The sequence below is a fragment of the Chanodichthys erythropterus genome, chromosome 24 (genome assembly GCF_024489055.1).
Source record: "Chanodichthys erythropterus isolate Z2021 chromosome 24, ASM2448905v1, whole genome shotgun sequence".
Taxonomy (NCBI): domain Eukaryota; kingdom Metazoa; phylum Chordata; class Actinopteri; order Cypriniformes; family Xenocyprididae; genus Chanodichthys; species Chanodichthys erythropterus.
In genome coordinates, this window is record NC_090244.1 from 27681489 (window position 1) to 27698149 (window position 16661).

At 37.6% G+C, this 16661-nt stretch overlaps 1 protein-coding gene across 1 annotated transcript; it reads right to left on the reverse strand.

The window, feature by feature from the left end:
* Positions 1-3434: 3434 nt before the first annotated feature.
* LOC137014821 (uncharacterized) lies at positions 3435-7957 on the reverse strand. Its single transcript, XM_067379335.1, has 15 exons — positions 7943-7957; positions 7698-7827; positions 7532-7603; positions 7075-7446; positions 6817-6912; positions 6504-6733; positions 6112-6290; positions 5933-6020; positions 5399-5746; positions 5165-5279; positions 4814-4905; positions 4612-4726; positions 4392-4481; positions 3770-3931; positions 3435-3478 (listed from the first exon to the last, which is right to left on the reverse strand). The coding sequence occupies exons 4-15, from the start codon at positions 7337-7339 to the stop codon at positions 3435-3437; spliced, it is 1824 nt and encodes a 607-aa protein (XP_067235436.1). The 5' UTR covers positions 7340-7446; positions 7532-7603; positions 7698-7827; positions 7943-7957.
* Positions 7958-16661: the final 8704 nt, after the last annotated feature.

Here is a 16661-nt window from a genome sequence, read left to right on the forward strand (position 1 = left end):
AAAAAACCCTAAAAATATATCTGACCACACACTGTACACCACATTTATATTGCACAAAGGATGTTCGGGTCCCGGGGCTAATAAAAGTGTGGAAATTTGTACCTTTATCTCCCTCCTGTCAGGGCCTGCTGTGTGTGTGTGTGTGTGTGTGTGTGTGTGTGTGTGTGTGTGTGTGTGTGTGTGTGTGTGTGTGTGTGTGTGTGTGTGTGTGTAAATAATGATCTAAATGAGGATGTTTGAGAATTTTTGTATCTTTATGATTTTGGAGGGTTTTATGCCAGGATGACCCCAACACATTCATTCAACTAATTTATATCTGCCACAGCAAATAGGCTACAGAGTGCATCTAGTTAGATTTAAGTAGACAAAAAAAGTGTGTGCAGTGCTTTATTGGATGGTAAACTAGTATATAACTCTCTCACACTTACACACAATCTCTCTCTCACATGCATGCATATACTCATGCACACACACACACACACACACAAACAGGCGTAGCTATCTTAGTGGGGACTCTCCATAGGTGTAATGGTTTTTATACTGTACAAACTGTATTTTCTATCCCCCTACACTACCCCTATCCCTAAACCTACCCATCACAGGAAACATTCTGCATTTTTACATTTTCAAAAAAACATCTTTTAGTATGTTTATTAATCCATTTCCCTCGTGGGGACCGCTGGCTGGACCCCACAATGTAGGTGATCTCAGGTTTTTATTACATCGTGGGGCCATTTGGTCCCCACAATGTAATATATGTCAGAACACACACACACACACGCATGTTTGTTGTAGTATCTTTGTGGGGACATTCCATAGGTGGAATAGTTTTCATACTGTACAAACCGTGTTTTTTATCCCCCTACACTACCCTACCCCTAAACCTACCCATCACAGGAAACTGTGCACACTTTTACTTTCTCACAAAAACTCATTCTGTGTGATTTATAAGCCTTTTAAAAAGTGAGAACATGGTGTAATTTCCTCATATGTCACCTTCTCTTGTAATACCCATATCATACCCATGTCATTATAAAAAAATTGTTTCCAGATATGTCACAAAAACACACACACACACACACACACACACACACACTTGAAGCCCTCAAAGTACTCTCTAAACCATAGCCTGTTAGGGAACATTGTTCAAAATGTGAAAAAATAAAATTTTGTCATAGTGCTTAACCAAATGCATCACTGGAAAGGTCTTGACCTGGAGAGTAACATATATCAATCTCAAGGTTCTATATTACTCCAGCATTAAGATATTGACCTTTGAACCTTAACCACAGAGCATATTTGAAGGCTTATAAGTATGGGACAAAAAGGGTTACAAACATGAGACCAACTGTTATAGAAAGGTGTTGACATGGGTTATGAATTCAGCATAGTTACCAAGGGGTGTGGTGGGGGGGGTGGGGGTGCTATGGTATAAAAATAAAAATTCCCCATTGAATAAGACAATATTTAAAGTCTGATGCCAAAAATGTGTTTGACATCCCCTCAACCCCCTGGAATGCCACCAATAAAGTATTTACAACTTCCAGTTTTAAGGAAAACCATGTGTTTAAAAAAAAACTACAACTCCCTAGACCCCTCTTTAGTACTTGTCTAGACATCAACATCCCAATTGTAGTTCTTCCGTTTTAGGGTTGTGCTAGGGTTGTGAAAACATATATCTACCCAATATATCAAATATTACAAACTTTCTAATACATAATTGTACTGCTTGTATCTGATCTATGCCTAGTAAAGACAAAAATGTTAGTTTAATGGCGATATTTTGACTAAAACTATGAGACCAGTGCGCCAACTGCTCTGCTCACGTGACGCTAAACGGACTGTTCTCGTCTCCATAGTAACGACCATAGCCTACTCAATCTTCTGAAATGCTGCGGTATAAAACCACACAAATATATTTAAGACAAGAGATATTTAATTTTCCACTTAATGTCAGCCGTTTAAAAAATATTTTTAACATCGGGCTTGACAGCTGTTATGTCTGCAGTCCTAACCTGGAAGTCAATCAGTTTGTGATTGGCCGCCTCGCCATTACCTTCCCCACGTGAGCAGTTGACAGCCTTATGAATGAAGCCTAAAATAACGTTTTCGCCCTAGTGGCTTGATATCGTAGGCTACAGGTAATATGAATAAGTTAACAATGACAAAGCCTAAATAATATCTAATAATATAATTAATTTAATATCTAATAATGTATGACTTATAGGATACAATATTTATTTTAATACAAACGTCTGGCCCTTATAGTACAAATGTTTTGGCCTTCTGACAAGTGTAGTTGATGACCCTACACTGCCTGCCTTAGAATATTAGCCTAATACTACAGACTTACTTGAATGGAACAACACGCACAATAGGATAAAACAGTAAACTGACTTAAATGAAAACCATTCATGAATCAAACAAAAGAGACATGACTATAATTGAAACAGTTCACTTTACTGGGTGAAATAAATAATGTAGGCTTTTTAGAGCTAAGAGACTGCCCTGTTCAAAATAAAGACTATATATCTTCAGATAGGTAGGGATGTCTGTGTGCGTGTGTGAGCGAGTGAGAGAGAGCGTGAGTGTGTAAGAGACAGAGTGTGAGTATTAATATACTAACATGTGGAAAAATAAGCTAGAGTAGCACACTGTTGGAGAGAGTAACAATACAATAGACAATGTAAACTACAGTAGGTACAATATATACAAACTATAGCGAAGCTATGTAGGGATGTTCAATACATAATGATTAAAAATGTAATGCTAAATAAAACAAAAAAAACAACATGTTTGACAGTTGTGCATCACCAGTGATTGGGTTGGGGCAGAGGGTGGGGATTTATGGGGATGAGAGGAATTTGCAGTACATTCTCTAAACACAAAGAAATCGTACAACAGCATTAAAATAACCTTAGGTTTAACATACAAGTTAACACAGCACTGATGGGTTCAACACAATGTGAAGACATCTTTTTAGAGTCATACACATCATCTCCCTAATAACTACTCTCCCAGTTCCTCATCAGTTGAGGAAGTATTCTCTGAGTCTTCCTCTTCAGAAAAGTCATCTAAGGGGAATGTTTGGAGTCCAAGAATACTTTTGTATGTTGTGCGTGCTGTAGCCAGTTGTGCTGCAACTTCACACAATCTTCTCTTCAGCACACAGAGTAGTCCCTCACGTCCGTTCTCCATTAAGGCTTCTGTACTGCCTGAGAATGTGACATTTAAGAAATGAGCCAAAGTTTACCAGAGAAGGAAATAAAAGAAAGAGACCTACAATGTATTATTCTTACATTTTCCATTGGTGTCTTCAGTGAGCTGAAAGGTAAACTCTTCAATCTGTCCAGCAACACTCTTCATGTACTCCATGTGCTGCTTGACTTCGCGAACCACAATAAATTCTTCTTCTTTCAGTCTAGCCAGTAGCATCACCTTGTCAAAAACATTTTTTTCCGCTCCATATCACCATTACCTGCAATACATTACATCAAAGTGTTATCTTACAACCTCCTATAAAAATATTGGGACAGAAGATATTTTGCATATTGTACTACTACAATAAAGAAATAAACCCTGACAGGATGAGATAGAAAATCAGTGCTTTACATGAAGGGGTTTAATCACATCCATTTACAAATTACTGCATTCATTTTTTTGCATATTGCCCAGTCTTAAATTTTATTTTTACATCAAATTCCAAATTTACATTAATATGTGTGCATCAAACAATTTGTATTCAGTGCATTTCAGAGATAGTACTTACATTCCCATGGCCAGGAGTAGTTGTCCACAGCCAGGAGTTCATTGGGAGAAGGCAGTTTTTCAGCTTCCCCTACAGTAGCATTGTGGTCATTGATGGCAACTTCCAAGGCTTTCTTCTCAACAGCAATCTTTCTTCTCAGTTGATGCCTTCGCTTGTTCCCACCTACAATGAGAAACACAAAATGAGTGTGCATTCACACTATGACTACACAAAAGCACCATTCAAAATAAGACTTCACAATATGTGTGTATGTGTTATGATTATTGTGACAGATTTTGTGTGATCATTTTTGCATCAGTTTTATAGTCATTTAAAAAAAAAAAAAACTTGGGACTTTTTTCAGAATCTATTTCAAACAATCAAATTTTTTTTTAATTGAAGACAAAACTGGTAGGTCAGGACATCTCTGCACTATGCAGATATATTGGCAATATTTGGATATTGCACTCAAACTTATGATTTTGACAGTTTTTCAGTATGCTGCCCTGACTTGTAGTAAACCTACTTCAAAACATGTTTTTTTTTTTTAAATGAAAGACTTTGCTATTTTTACTATGTATAAATCAGTAGTGAATACATTTTTTCACAAATCTGCATTACTAGTGGCCTATTCTGCTCTTACCAGACTGACGATACAGCTGAAATTTTCGCTGTTTGATGCCCAGATATAGCCCCTCAATGGTCCTCTGCAAGTCATTTTGGATTGTTGGTCCTTTGGACGACAACAATCAAATTAATTAATGCCAATTTCAGTTTACAATCAGCTCATTTTCAGATCCCTTGTACAAGGGCAGAGCCAATGATTCTTACAATATCCCATCAAATAATTTTTTTAAAAGTACCTGAGGTCCACTGCTGAACATCAGTCACCCACTGCTGGACTGTGTCTTGCTGTAGAGATAACTCAGCTGTGAGTTTCTCCAGGTCCTTTGTTGCCTCTGCAATCCTTTGTACAGTCTGTCCAAAAGAAATATCTTCGTTAACAAATGCTGAGACACAATTTAAAAACAAAAATGTTATTATACATATTTTTCTAGTTAGTACCTTTATGTATCTTTTGGCCAGTGTCCGGTCAAGGTTTTCTGCCTTTCGCTTGTTCCAGCCACTAGCCTGGATTGTCAGCATGTCTGTGCGAACTTAACACACAATGTATGTGCAGTAATTTAGGTACACAGTGAGGACCACAGGTCAGATGCTACATTGATCATACACTTGATTAACGTGTCAGTAGTTAAATTATTATAAAGAGAATCCTGATCAGTGTAAAAGTGCTGACTAGAGAGAAGTTTTCTAAGGGAGCACCTATGCATGGAACTCTAAAATGTAAAGGCTGGGCATCAGTGTTCAAACCCCTTGGTCTCAATTTGGACACCACTATACATGAAAAATGCTTACCGGCTTTTGACATGTACTTGGAACATATGGCTGCTCGAGAGAGGAAGCTGTTAACCTGTTCAACCTCCTCCCCGATTGTTGTTCCAGCTCCTACTTGATTACGCCCCCATTTTAACTGTAAAACACATTTACATGAATGTTATGATTTGGAAAACAACAAGAAGTGGCAGAGGACAGACAATCATAATGTGTGGTGCAAATGGTAAAAAAAATGCATCTAATAGTCATTATTACCTCACACATCCATGAATGTGCTTTTGCATGCATGATGGAGAGAAATGGGCGCATGTTCATCAAGTCCTCCAACTCTGGACAGTGGTCCACAACTTTCTGCAGATATGGCCAATATTTGCAGACCACATCGGAGCAAAAAAACTGGACGTTCTGTGAGGCTAGCTGTTTCTGGAGATATAATGGGTATGCAAATATTTCTCCACGGAACATATTCAGTCCCTTCAGCAAAACCCCATGGCGGCAGACAGCAACTTCAACACCTTCCTCGTCTAGTTTGCTTGCAGACTTGTTAGCGGACTCTCGTGCTGCAGTCCACTGACCCGCACCACATCTCCCTTTCCCTGGATTCTTAAACAGATGAGGGCAAATACAGACATTTACAAAGTTACATTTTACAAAATAAGCTGTAAATCATAGTATAATGGCATTTGATGCAAACCAAATAATGTTTCAATTTTGGGGAAAAAACTAGCAAGCATTCGTAAAAAATTTAAACTGTGGTGTTACACATGAAGAAATATAAATTTAGCTTACATGTCCAGTTGTTCCATGGATGCAATCAACAAAGGAGGACACCTCAGCATCATTGGCCAAAAAGACTCCATCAAAAAAACCATCAGGTCTTGAAAGAAATATATAGATGTGGTTTAAATTTACTGTACAAAAGTAATTTGTGGCTTTCTAGCATTTCTTTGTAAATGAATGTTACACACCCTGGTTCGCTTTTGAAACGATATAATTTGCGGTTCCCATCCACTGCAACTGCCAACATGGAGGGTGTGCATGCAGGGCACTGAAAATGCTGGACCTGAGACAGCTTGTCAACCTCAAATTTGGCATAGGCCCATTCGAGGAAGGCCCTCTGCATTGTGTCCCCACATATCTTACCACTCTTAGAGCAAAAAAGAAAAAAACAGTAAGTAACTGTTTCAAAGATTGGCTTTAGACCGTGGTCATGACAACGAAAGGGCTCTGTCAAGAAATATGTGCTGAAACTTTGAAAACTTCTGAAAACTTTGTAAGAACAAGTCCTAACAATTAATCCATTATTTAAAAGGTAATCCAAACAAGATAACTTGAGGAGATAAATGAGGAGTCCACTCACTCGCCCGAAGAGTTTTGTGCGACACTCGAGCATGCTGACAAAAGCTTGTCTTGACATTCCTGGGGCAGTGATTTTTAGATCCTCATACGTGGTGAACAAGTCCACCATGTACAAGGTCTCAAAATTGACAGTGGCTGGCCAGTAACCACTTTCAACCAGATCACTTATGGTCACTGGCAAGGTTTTTCCACAGGAACAGTTTATTGATGGAAGAAAGAGGTTGTATCTTCCTGAAATTTCAGAAAAAAACAATTATCTCTTGTTCACAAGAAACAAAAAACACAATATGAAGAAATAATAAAAACAATGTTACCATTCATTCCAATTAAAATAACTTGCTTTCCCTTTGAAAAGCTTGTTTGCCCAGTGGAGCAGTCGCAGCACGGAGGAATGATTGGTAACATGCAATCTAAAAAGCAGAATTAGTTTAGATATTAAGAGTAAATGAAACAAAAAACTCAACAGAGAGGGTGTTGTTTCTATCAAACGAAACTTCATCCAGCATGTTGAAGTAATCGATGGTTTGTGTAAAATGTAAAACAGCCTATATAACCTGAAACTTTAAATCTACCTTTTTCATTATAGGAGAATTTTCCTCCCTCGTCCTCCTGAACAAAAGTAGATGGCGGCAGGTTTCTGAAGAACCCCTCCACCATGGATGCTCTGTTATGAAGCACCAGGGCCTCATGTGTAGAAAAGTCACAAGCTGTGCAGTAGAGTGATCTTGGTAAACAGTCCCTACACATCACTACTGCAGCCTTGTGTCCACAATGATGGCAAACCCCCTCCTTGGGCTTCTCAGAAGATAGCATATTGTTCAGCATGAAGGGCCTCATAACTGTCCAACTCTCTAAAGAGGTAGTTTGCCTGTTCCTCCAGTCTGAGGGACAAGGTTGTTCAGCACCGCTTCCCAAGAGGTCTCTGACATCTTGAATGAGAGAGTCTGAAAATGAAAATGAAGAAGGCAACGGTAAATCTGGGCAATTACCACATAACAATTGAGGAAACAAGTATTAAGGGGAAAAAACCTAAATTTTCGATGATTACAGAGTCTTCAGCTGTTCTGGTAGACGGAGCACAGGACACGGTTTTAATGCTTGCTGAAACGGCAAAAATATAATTTATCCATTCAGAACTTGCTCAATTGATAATGAATGCAACTAATGATGAAAAAAAACAAACAAAAAAAACAACCAGTCGCAGAATCTCGCTTCCGTTTCTCCCCAGCTCTATGTCTTTTTGGCCGAGGTTGTCCATCTTCGTCTTCCTCAATCCAAACACAAAGCTTTGAGGATTTTTTTGAGTCTCCTTTAGACTGATCCACCTAAATAACAATTTAGCCAAAGAATAAACCACCACCCACCAAGGTTATCACCACCTATAAACATCTCATTATAAAACTAATGTTATAATATTGGATTGTAAAAATTCTGTCTAACGGTTGTGGTCCTGTACTGTAGAGACAGATCTAGAAAACCTGTTAGAAAATAGAAAAAAAAAAAAAGATAAATAGAATATTGAATTAAACTCTGACTGGCTCTAACATGTGAACTCAGCTCAGCACTATAGCTTTCATTTGAATAAAGGTACAGTACATTGAACTGTATAACTGCACAATTTTCATTTGGAGTGTTGCAGTTTTGCACCTTGATACTTCTTCCCTGCTATACCTCTAGTCTATTATGGTCTTAGACCTTGTAATTGACATGCAATTAGTATGCTTTTTCCACTACTGAAATAATGTTATTTACCTTGTACTCATCCAGGAACGCATCAACCAGGTATATGGCATCCTCGGGGTCAAGATTATTCATTTTTCCACGCTTCCTTTTCCTCCTTGTATAACTTTTCCTGCTTTTCCTTTTTCGTGGGGCCTTTACGCGCCAAATCCCGTCAATGAGCTCGCACCAGACAGGAAGTTAAATGCACGGAGGTTCCGGTAGATGTCAACATTAAAACCACTGATCGTTACTTATATTAACTGATTAAATATATTAACTGATTATGTACATTCACTGAATGAATATTATGAAAATAAAATATATTTTTTGCTTAAAATGTAATCAAACCTTATTTTGATGCAGAAAATAAAAATATTGTTCATAGCAACCAAAACGTATCAGTTTCACATTATTCTGGCGAGATCAGATAAATCTTTGCAACAACGCGCAAGCGAGTGATTATGTACATTCACTGAGTGAATATTATGAAAATAGAATATATATTTCTCGCTAAAAATGTAATCAAACCTTATTTTGATGCAGAAAATAAAAATATTGTCCATAGCAAAAACGTAGCAGTTTCACATTATTCTGGCGAGATCAGATAAATCTTTGCAACAACGCGCAAGCGAGTGATTATGTACATTCACTGAGTGAATATTATGAAAATAAAATATATATTTTTTTCTTAAAATGTAATCAAACCTTATTTTTATGCAGAAACTAACTCAAAATATTGTTCATAGCAAAACGTATCAGTTTCACATTATTCTGGCGAGATCAGATAAATCTTTGCAATAACGCGCAAGCGAGTGATTATGTACATTCACTGAGTGAATATTATGAAAATAAAATATATATTTCTCGCTAAAAATGTAATCAAACCTTATTTTGATGCAAAAAATAAAAATAATGTCCATAGCAACCAAAACGTAGCAGTTTCACATTATTCTGGCGAGATCAGATAAATCTTTGCAACAACGCGCAAGCGAGTGATTATGTACATTCACTGAGTGAATATTATGAAAATAAAATATATATTTCTCGCTAAAAATGTAATCAAAACTTATTTTTATGCAGAAACTAACTCAAAATATTGTTTTTTTTCACTAAAAAGTAGAGAAACGTCCGCCATGTTTTTTGTTCTCACGGCCGGGCTCTCTAAAGTCACGTGACTTGGACGCAAAACAATAGACAAAAAAAATGTAACAGTCATACAATTTAAGGGCCATTATTGTAACCCCTCTACGTTTTGCACTTTGGACCAACGTACTCAGAATACGTTTTTATATGAGACTGGGTTGACATATAAAGTGAGCATTTCTTTACAAAGACAGCTATAAATTTGTATTTATAATTGGTCATTGTTAAACTTCATAGGCTTGAAAGTTTGTTAACATGCAAGGTGTACAACACTCACATATAAACATAAAATAAATTAAAATAAATAAATAAAAGCCTTGTGTCATCCATTGCTGCACACAAATGAGGTAAGCTTTGTGTTTTACATCATCTGACGCATGAACATGTTTACAAGACTGCAAACTCGGTGAAAAAGACAGCAAACTCGGGTTTGATTTGGGTATGCAAGAGCCTATATTGCTGTCTGTGTAATAACTAAAATAATGTTTATATATCATATTTTCTGGCTAGTTTAGTTTAGTTTTCTATAATATACCATACTTTAGCCCAAACTGAATAATTAAAAACGAGTTTAAATGAGTAAATCTTCTATAAATATTTTTTAATATTGATTTTCTTTCATGACATACTTCAATTCTTGTTAAAACACACTAGATATGCTTATTCTGTGCATTTTGAGCACTTTTTGTGTGAAATCATATTTATTTTGTCCATCAAAGGTGTACTTTCACTTTAATTGAGCGTTAGCAGAGCAGCAAAAATAGACACAGCGCCGAAACGATCGCGGCACTGCTGCTTCTGCTCTGCTCCTGCTCCGTGCTGCCGCGCAGCCTCTGCGTGCGGTGTGAACGCTCTCATCTGTTAACATGGGCGCCGAAAAAATACGCGCTGCTTCTGCTCTGCTGCCGCTTGCGGTGTGAACCCGGCCTAAGTGCTGAGAAGTGCCTCTAAACCGGCGTTTACCGCCCGTGGACGCCATCTAGCTGCGAAAACATGAATAACATTTTATTCAAATATACTTCATGCTATCACCACAAAATTTGAACCAGATGCAGTTCACATGTAGGAGAGCATCACCAATAAAGATTTTTTCTCCGATCTTATTGCCCCCCTGAGTTATTCCATGTCAAATAAAAAAGGAAAATTATTATTTTTTTTAATTATACATATTTTTTTTATATTTTATAGTTTCTCAGCATGAAAATGTCCAAATGTCCAAACGCCTGCAGATCAGACTCGGCATTGGCATATGTTAACCGGGCTAATTGTGGCCCGCAGCTCACTCTGGAACATGTATATTTGTTACGTCTGTAAAGCACTGGGCCGATTCCTGCATGAGCAGGAACCCAAACAAAGCAGACAGTCAATCCCTTTTGGAACATTCTATACAGATACTGATGAATATTATATATCAAATCTAGCCTACATGACGTCACAGATTTGATATGGTGAGTGCTGCCCAACTGTCTGATGCAATGACTACCTTGCCTTCATTGTTTTCTTCTACCCATTGTAATGCTATCAGAATGGCTAAAAGTATTGAGAGATGATCTGGGGTTCTTTTCTTCATGCCTATTTTGTTTGCTGGGATGTACATGGAAGCTCCTGTTCGTCTGGTCTCTGGGTCTTTAGATCTATCAGTAAACACAATGAGCTTATCTGTATAATATTGCTATGTATGTATCTTTCTGCTGTTCTTCCTGTGTTTGTTTGTTTGCATTCCCTTTTAATTTGTTGTTATATATTTAAGTCAACTAATGGATCTATAAATAACCATGGAGGAATATCTGGATATGTGACTGTAGGACTATATTTTATGTTGCACAGGCCACTGAACACAGCTCAAAGAAACTACCAAATCTAAATAGGAAAAAATACAGGTGGAACAAATTAACTTGATGAGCAGTCTTAACTATAGAGTTCACAGCAGGTGGTGCTGCCTAGTGGCCCAGAGAGTCTTCACAGTAAAGGGCAGGGGGTGGCCACCAATGGCTGGGAGAGTCATTGCATGAGGGAGCAGACAGCGCTCCCAAGTGGTTTGGAGAGTCACTGCAAGAGGAGTGTTACACCAATATGCAAAAAGCCAGTTGGCTCTGAGATCAGGATACATTGTCGTGCCATTCTTTCCTTTCTGATCCATATTTTGCAGCCAAAATGGCTGTCAAATGGCTGTTAAAATTTTGTTTGTTTTATTTGTTATTTTGAGACTGCTAGTGAGTGCCTTGACAATATAGATAACCTATATAAAATGGCTAAATTCTTTGAAACTGAGTATCCTCTAAGCCAACAGAGATCTTCTTAGGTCACAGAGCTGACACCATAAGAAAACAAATGGTATTGCACAACAAACACTTGTAGCTGGTACATTTCAGTATATTTCCATCACTGAAACCCTAAGATTTCTCTTTGGTAATGAACAAATTCAGACCCTCTGCAGTCTCATAAAAGTACAGATGGTAAGATGTATGGCTATTGTGATGGTGATCATTTTGCAAAGCATGAGCTGTACAAAATATATCCTAATGGTCTACAGATTCAGCTGTACTGTGATGATCTAGAGACTGCATGTAAATCCCCTTGGGTCAAAAACAAAAATCCATAAAATGAGAGCAGTGTATTTTTCATTGAGAAACTTAACCGCTGAATATTAATTATAATTCAAGCTTGGCTAACATTCATCTTTGCCTTCTTTTCAATTCTATTGACAGAGAAAAATATGGCTTTGGAAAAATATTTGAACCTCTTACAGATGACATAAAAGTCCTAGAAAAGCAAGGCATTGATGTTATGACAAGAGGAAAAACATGGAACAGTCTGCCTTGTGACCACTGACAGTCTGGCTTGTCATTCACTGTGTGGATATGCAGAAATTTTGCTGCAAATAGGTTCCGCCATATTTGCCATGTTAATAAAACAACTGCACAAAGTACATTTAATAAAGATGATCTTGAGAAGCGGGATTGACACAATTACCAGCAGCATGTTGTGTTAAATTATGTAACCATCACAGGAATCAAAGAAGACTCGTGCTTGAATGCCTTGAAATACTTTCATGTTACTGAAGATGTAGGTGTTAACATAAAGCATGATGTGCTCAAAGGTGTTGTGCCCTCAGAGGTTAAACTTTTACTTCAGAACTACATTTTTGAAAAAAAAACTGTTGTGCTTGGAACAGTTGAATGAAAGAATAGCCAGCTACAACTATGTGTATTCAAACACAAAAAAAAACAAACCAGGGTGTCAAACTTAACCTGAAATCTGAGACAGCATCACAGATCACAGCATACAAAACTTGCCTTTTCTTTTGGGGGACCTTGTCAATCCTGAAAGTTTGAATTGGCAATTGTTCATTTTGTATGAGTATACATCATTATATTTGCACCTGTTGTTGCCAGAGGTCTTGCAGTATTTCTGAAACAGCTTATCATAGATCACAAGTTGTTCAAAGAGCTTTATCCGGCTAAATCTCACACCAATGATGATTTAGTTTAGACCTTTGTCTAAACTTTGGTGTATGAGATTTGAATCCAAACACAATCCCATCAAACGACAGGCACATGCTGTTTGCAATTTTAGAAATATATCCATGACTCTGGATAAATAAATAAAAAAGGTACAGCAAATGCATTGTTGGAAATTTGGGGAACCATTAGCTTATAAAATGTGTTCCAAATGCTCGTCCTGTTGTTGTTCATTCTTTGGAGTATGGTGACCAAATAAGTAATGAAATGAGCTCATCTGCAGATGAGGTAACAGAGACAATTCATGTGTCAAACAAGTTTTTGCGGACACACATACAAAACAAGGATCATTTTGATGTTGCCAACCAGTTGTGGACAGCCTGTCTTTGGTGAAGTAGTTCATTTACAGTATTTACACAGACAAAAACATTTTGTTAGATTTTTTTGAGGACTGTTAATGTAAAATATTTTGATGATCACTTTTATGCTGTTGAAAATGTTGTTGAAAAGGTGGAAGAGTACAGACTTTTAAACATTCCTTCTGGTCTGGAATTCTGGCCCCTTGATGTTCAGACAAGTTCTGTATCAGATCAGATCTACATCAATCCCAGATACAAAGTTTTGAAATGAATTAAAATGTTTTCTGCCTTATGAAAAAAAAAAAAAAAAAAAAGTTCTTTGCCGGACATTTCCTTTTTTTTTTTTTTTTTTTTTTTTTTTACTGCTTGAAATCATATTGTGCAGTTTGTTCTATGATTTTGTTCTATAATTCATGACAATAAATGTTTTGACATAAAATATGTATTTTCTTGTTTTATTCAAATGATTTTATGTTACATACCACATTTTCTGTGTGGTTTTAGGTAGGTTTTCTAGCACAATCTGGGTAGCCTAAAACAGCACATAATGCATTAATATTAACACATCTTTATGTTAACATCCCTGACACATTCAAAGGTGGATGGTGAGGACCAGCTGGCCGCTGCACAGATGTCCACAATAGAGACTCTTCCTAAGGGGCACAAAAAGTCCAGTGCTATCGCAATCCATCTGGAAAGTCCCTGCTTTGAAACTGGTAGCCTTTAGTGTGGCCCCTGAAGTAAACAAACAGCTTCTCTGATTGCTTCTCTATTGGCCAAGAGTGCTCAATATACACTCTAAGGGCTATAGTGGGTGAGGTGCCTGCTTGCTCTCCATGAATGGAAAAGCTGACAGTGTTATCACCTGCATTCTAAATGGGGTGGAAAGCACTTTTGGCACGTAGCCTTTTCTTGGCCTAAGGACCACTTACTGTTGTTAGGACGGAACAGAAAGGCAGAAAGGATCCACATACAGAGCCTGTAAATGTCCAACATGCTTGACTGACGCTAAAACCAGCAAAAGGGCAATCTCAAGTGGGAGCGACCGGAGGTCGGTTGACTTGAGCGGCTCAAAGGGAGGGCCCCAAAGTGCCCTAAAGACTGAGGAAAGGTCCCAAGCCAGGACCCAGCAAGGGCATGGAGGGTTTAGCCTCTTAGCCCCCCCGAGGAACTTAACAACAGAGTCGTGCTTCCCGATCGATTGGCCGCCACATAAACTTTGAGTGTTGAGGGGACACACCCACTGTCCAGCATCTCCTGCAGGAATGTGAGAACTGACACAGTATCGCATTCAGCAGGGTCTATTTTCCAAGCTATGCGCTAGCTTGACAAAATGGACCATTTCTGAGAGTAAAGAGACATTTTGGAAGGGGCCCTTGCCTCTGAGATTGTTCTCGTGACTTCCTGGGAAATGCTCAAAGGCTCCCGTCGAGGGGCCAAACATGCAGGTCCCACAATTCTGGTTCGGGGTGCCAGGTTGTCCCTTCTGTTTAGGAGAAGATATCCAGTGGTATGGGCCATGAAGCTGCTGACATGGAGCTGCTGACATGGCATTTTAACCAGAGCTTGAGTGGTCACATGTGGAGCACACCCAGCGAAACTACTAAGGAGGCTGTTGCCATAAGGCCCAGTAGTTTCTCCTGATTTTCAAGGCATGCTCTTAAAAGAGCCAAGCCTGCATTTGAGCTGAGTGGAAAAGTGACTCTTTCTTGGGGACAAGGAAGTAGCTGACTCGATGCGTTCCATGGGAACTCTCTCCACGGTGTAAGGGGCGTGGCATGGCATTTTAAAAACAAACATCAGTAGAAACATGTTCTTGCACAGTGAAATATGCTCTATGAGTCTTCCTTGATAATCACAGGGGAGAAGCATCATATTGAGCTGCCAGTGCTGTTCTCGTGTGAATGCTGTCATGCAGTTGTCCCTCTTGCAGTGTGAGCAGCACTGGGGAATCCTCTTGCTGCAGGGAGAGTGAGTGTAGCGGTATTGTACAGTTATTAATTAATTTATGAGGTAGATATATGAATATAATAAGTCATAAAGCTTTATGATTTATTATTATGCATATATCGACCCAATGGGGAATTAAACATATATTGTGAATTATTTCTGAGTATTGTAAGTATTTCTGATTTAAATAGTTTACATCAACCTTTGAGATCTCTTCGCTCCAATGATCAGCTGTGTCTGATGGTTCCTTGATCGTGATTGGAATGTATAGAGGTGATAGAGCTTTTTCCGTGGCAGCCCCTAGACTATGGAATGAGCTCCCACTGTCCTTAAAAACATCTACTCTAGGGTCATTTCAGAGGGGGTTAAAACATATTTATTTTCCTTTGCTTTTGTGTTGTGTTGTAAACTGTATGTCTTTTTGGTTGTATTTGTTTATTTTTGCTATTCTCATGTACAGCACTTTGGTACCCATTGTGGTTTTTGAAAGTGCTCTAGAAATAAAGTTGAGTTGAGTCAAAGATTCTAGCTGAACTTGTCTGCCTTTATCGGTCTATATATCAAGTAAGATACAAAAATACATGTAAAAGCACATTCATATTCAAAGTTCAAACTTTATTTGAAAATGAAAACTTAATTTACACTAAATAGAACCATAATGTAAAATTTTGCACAAGCAAACAAAAGCTCAGAGGGTTTAGACAATGAGTAAAGTCCTCCTGAATAGGGAATACTTGAAAATAGCATTGCAACTATCAAATTTGACAGGGTGTTTGCTGTGAGTCTACTGCGATTTGGCCGCATGATTAGGCCTCCATGGCTGAACACCCTCTCAAATGGTGCACTGGTTGCAGGTGCTGCCAAGACCTTTATGCCCAAATAGTACAGCTTCCTTCAAATGCCTAGTCCAGAATTTCAAGACCACTCCAAGTTCAGAAATCAATGTTAAGTGGTCTCTTAATTTTTTCCATAGCTGTATATATATATATATATATATATATATATATATATATATATATATATATATATATATATATATATATATAAAGGGAGTATAAATACACATAGTAAATGAGGGAAATAAACAGGAACAGTTGGACAAAAAATAACTAATCATGAACAACTAACGAGAACTCATACAGACATGAAAGAAAGAAATAATCAGAACATAATGGCAATTTCTTTGTTCATTACATGTTGACCCAAAAACACATTAATATGCAAATTAAATAGAAAGTATGGATACATTGTATATAATGGGAAAACCTGTTTGTGGCCATTTTACACACATATTTCATAAAGCAAAATGGTGTATCAAATCGTTATGTTATATCTTTCAGAATCATTTTTATACAAAGTTTGATATTAACAAAAAAATAAATAAAAATAAAAAATACTAAAACCTAAAAAAATTGTTAGTGATTAAAGAAAAATCCCAATATTGTTTGCCTTTTCATGCTATTCGTCTTTTATTTATTTATTTATATTTTTAAAAGTGAATCCTGGAATCTGACTTCCCATCAC

Excerpts from the sequence above, each read along its gene's own strand:
- LOC137014821 (XM_067379335.1), bottom strand. The coding sequence starts at position 7,339 with ATGAGGCCCTTCATGCTGAACAATATGCTATCTTCTGAGAAGCCCAAG. Across the intron at positions 5,747-5,932 it reads TCCATGGAACAACTGGACAT|AATCCAGGGAAAGGGAGATG; the intron begins GTAAGCTAAATT and ends CATCTGTTTAAG. Across the intron at positions 5,280-5,398 it reads CACATTCATGGATGTGTGAG|TTAAAATGGGGGCGTAATCA; the intron begins GTAATAATGACT and ends TGTGTTTTACAG.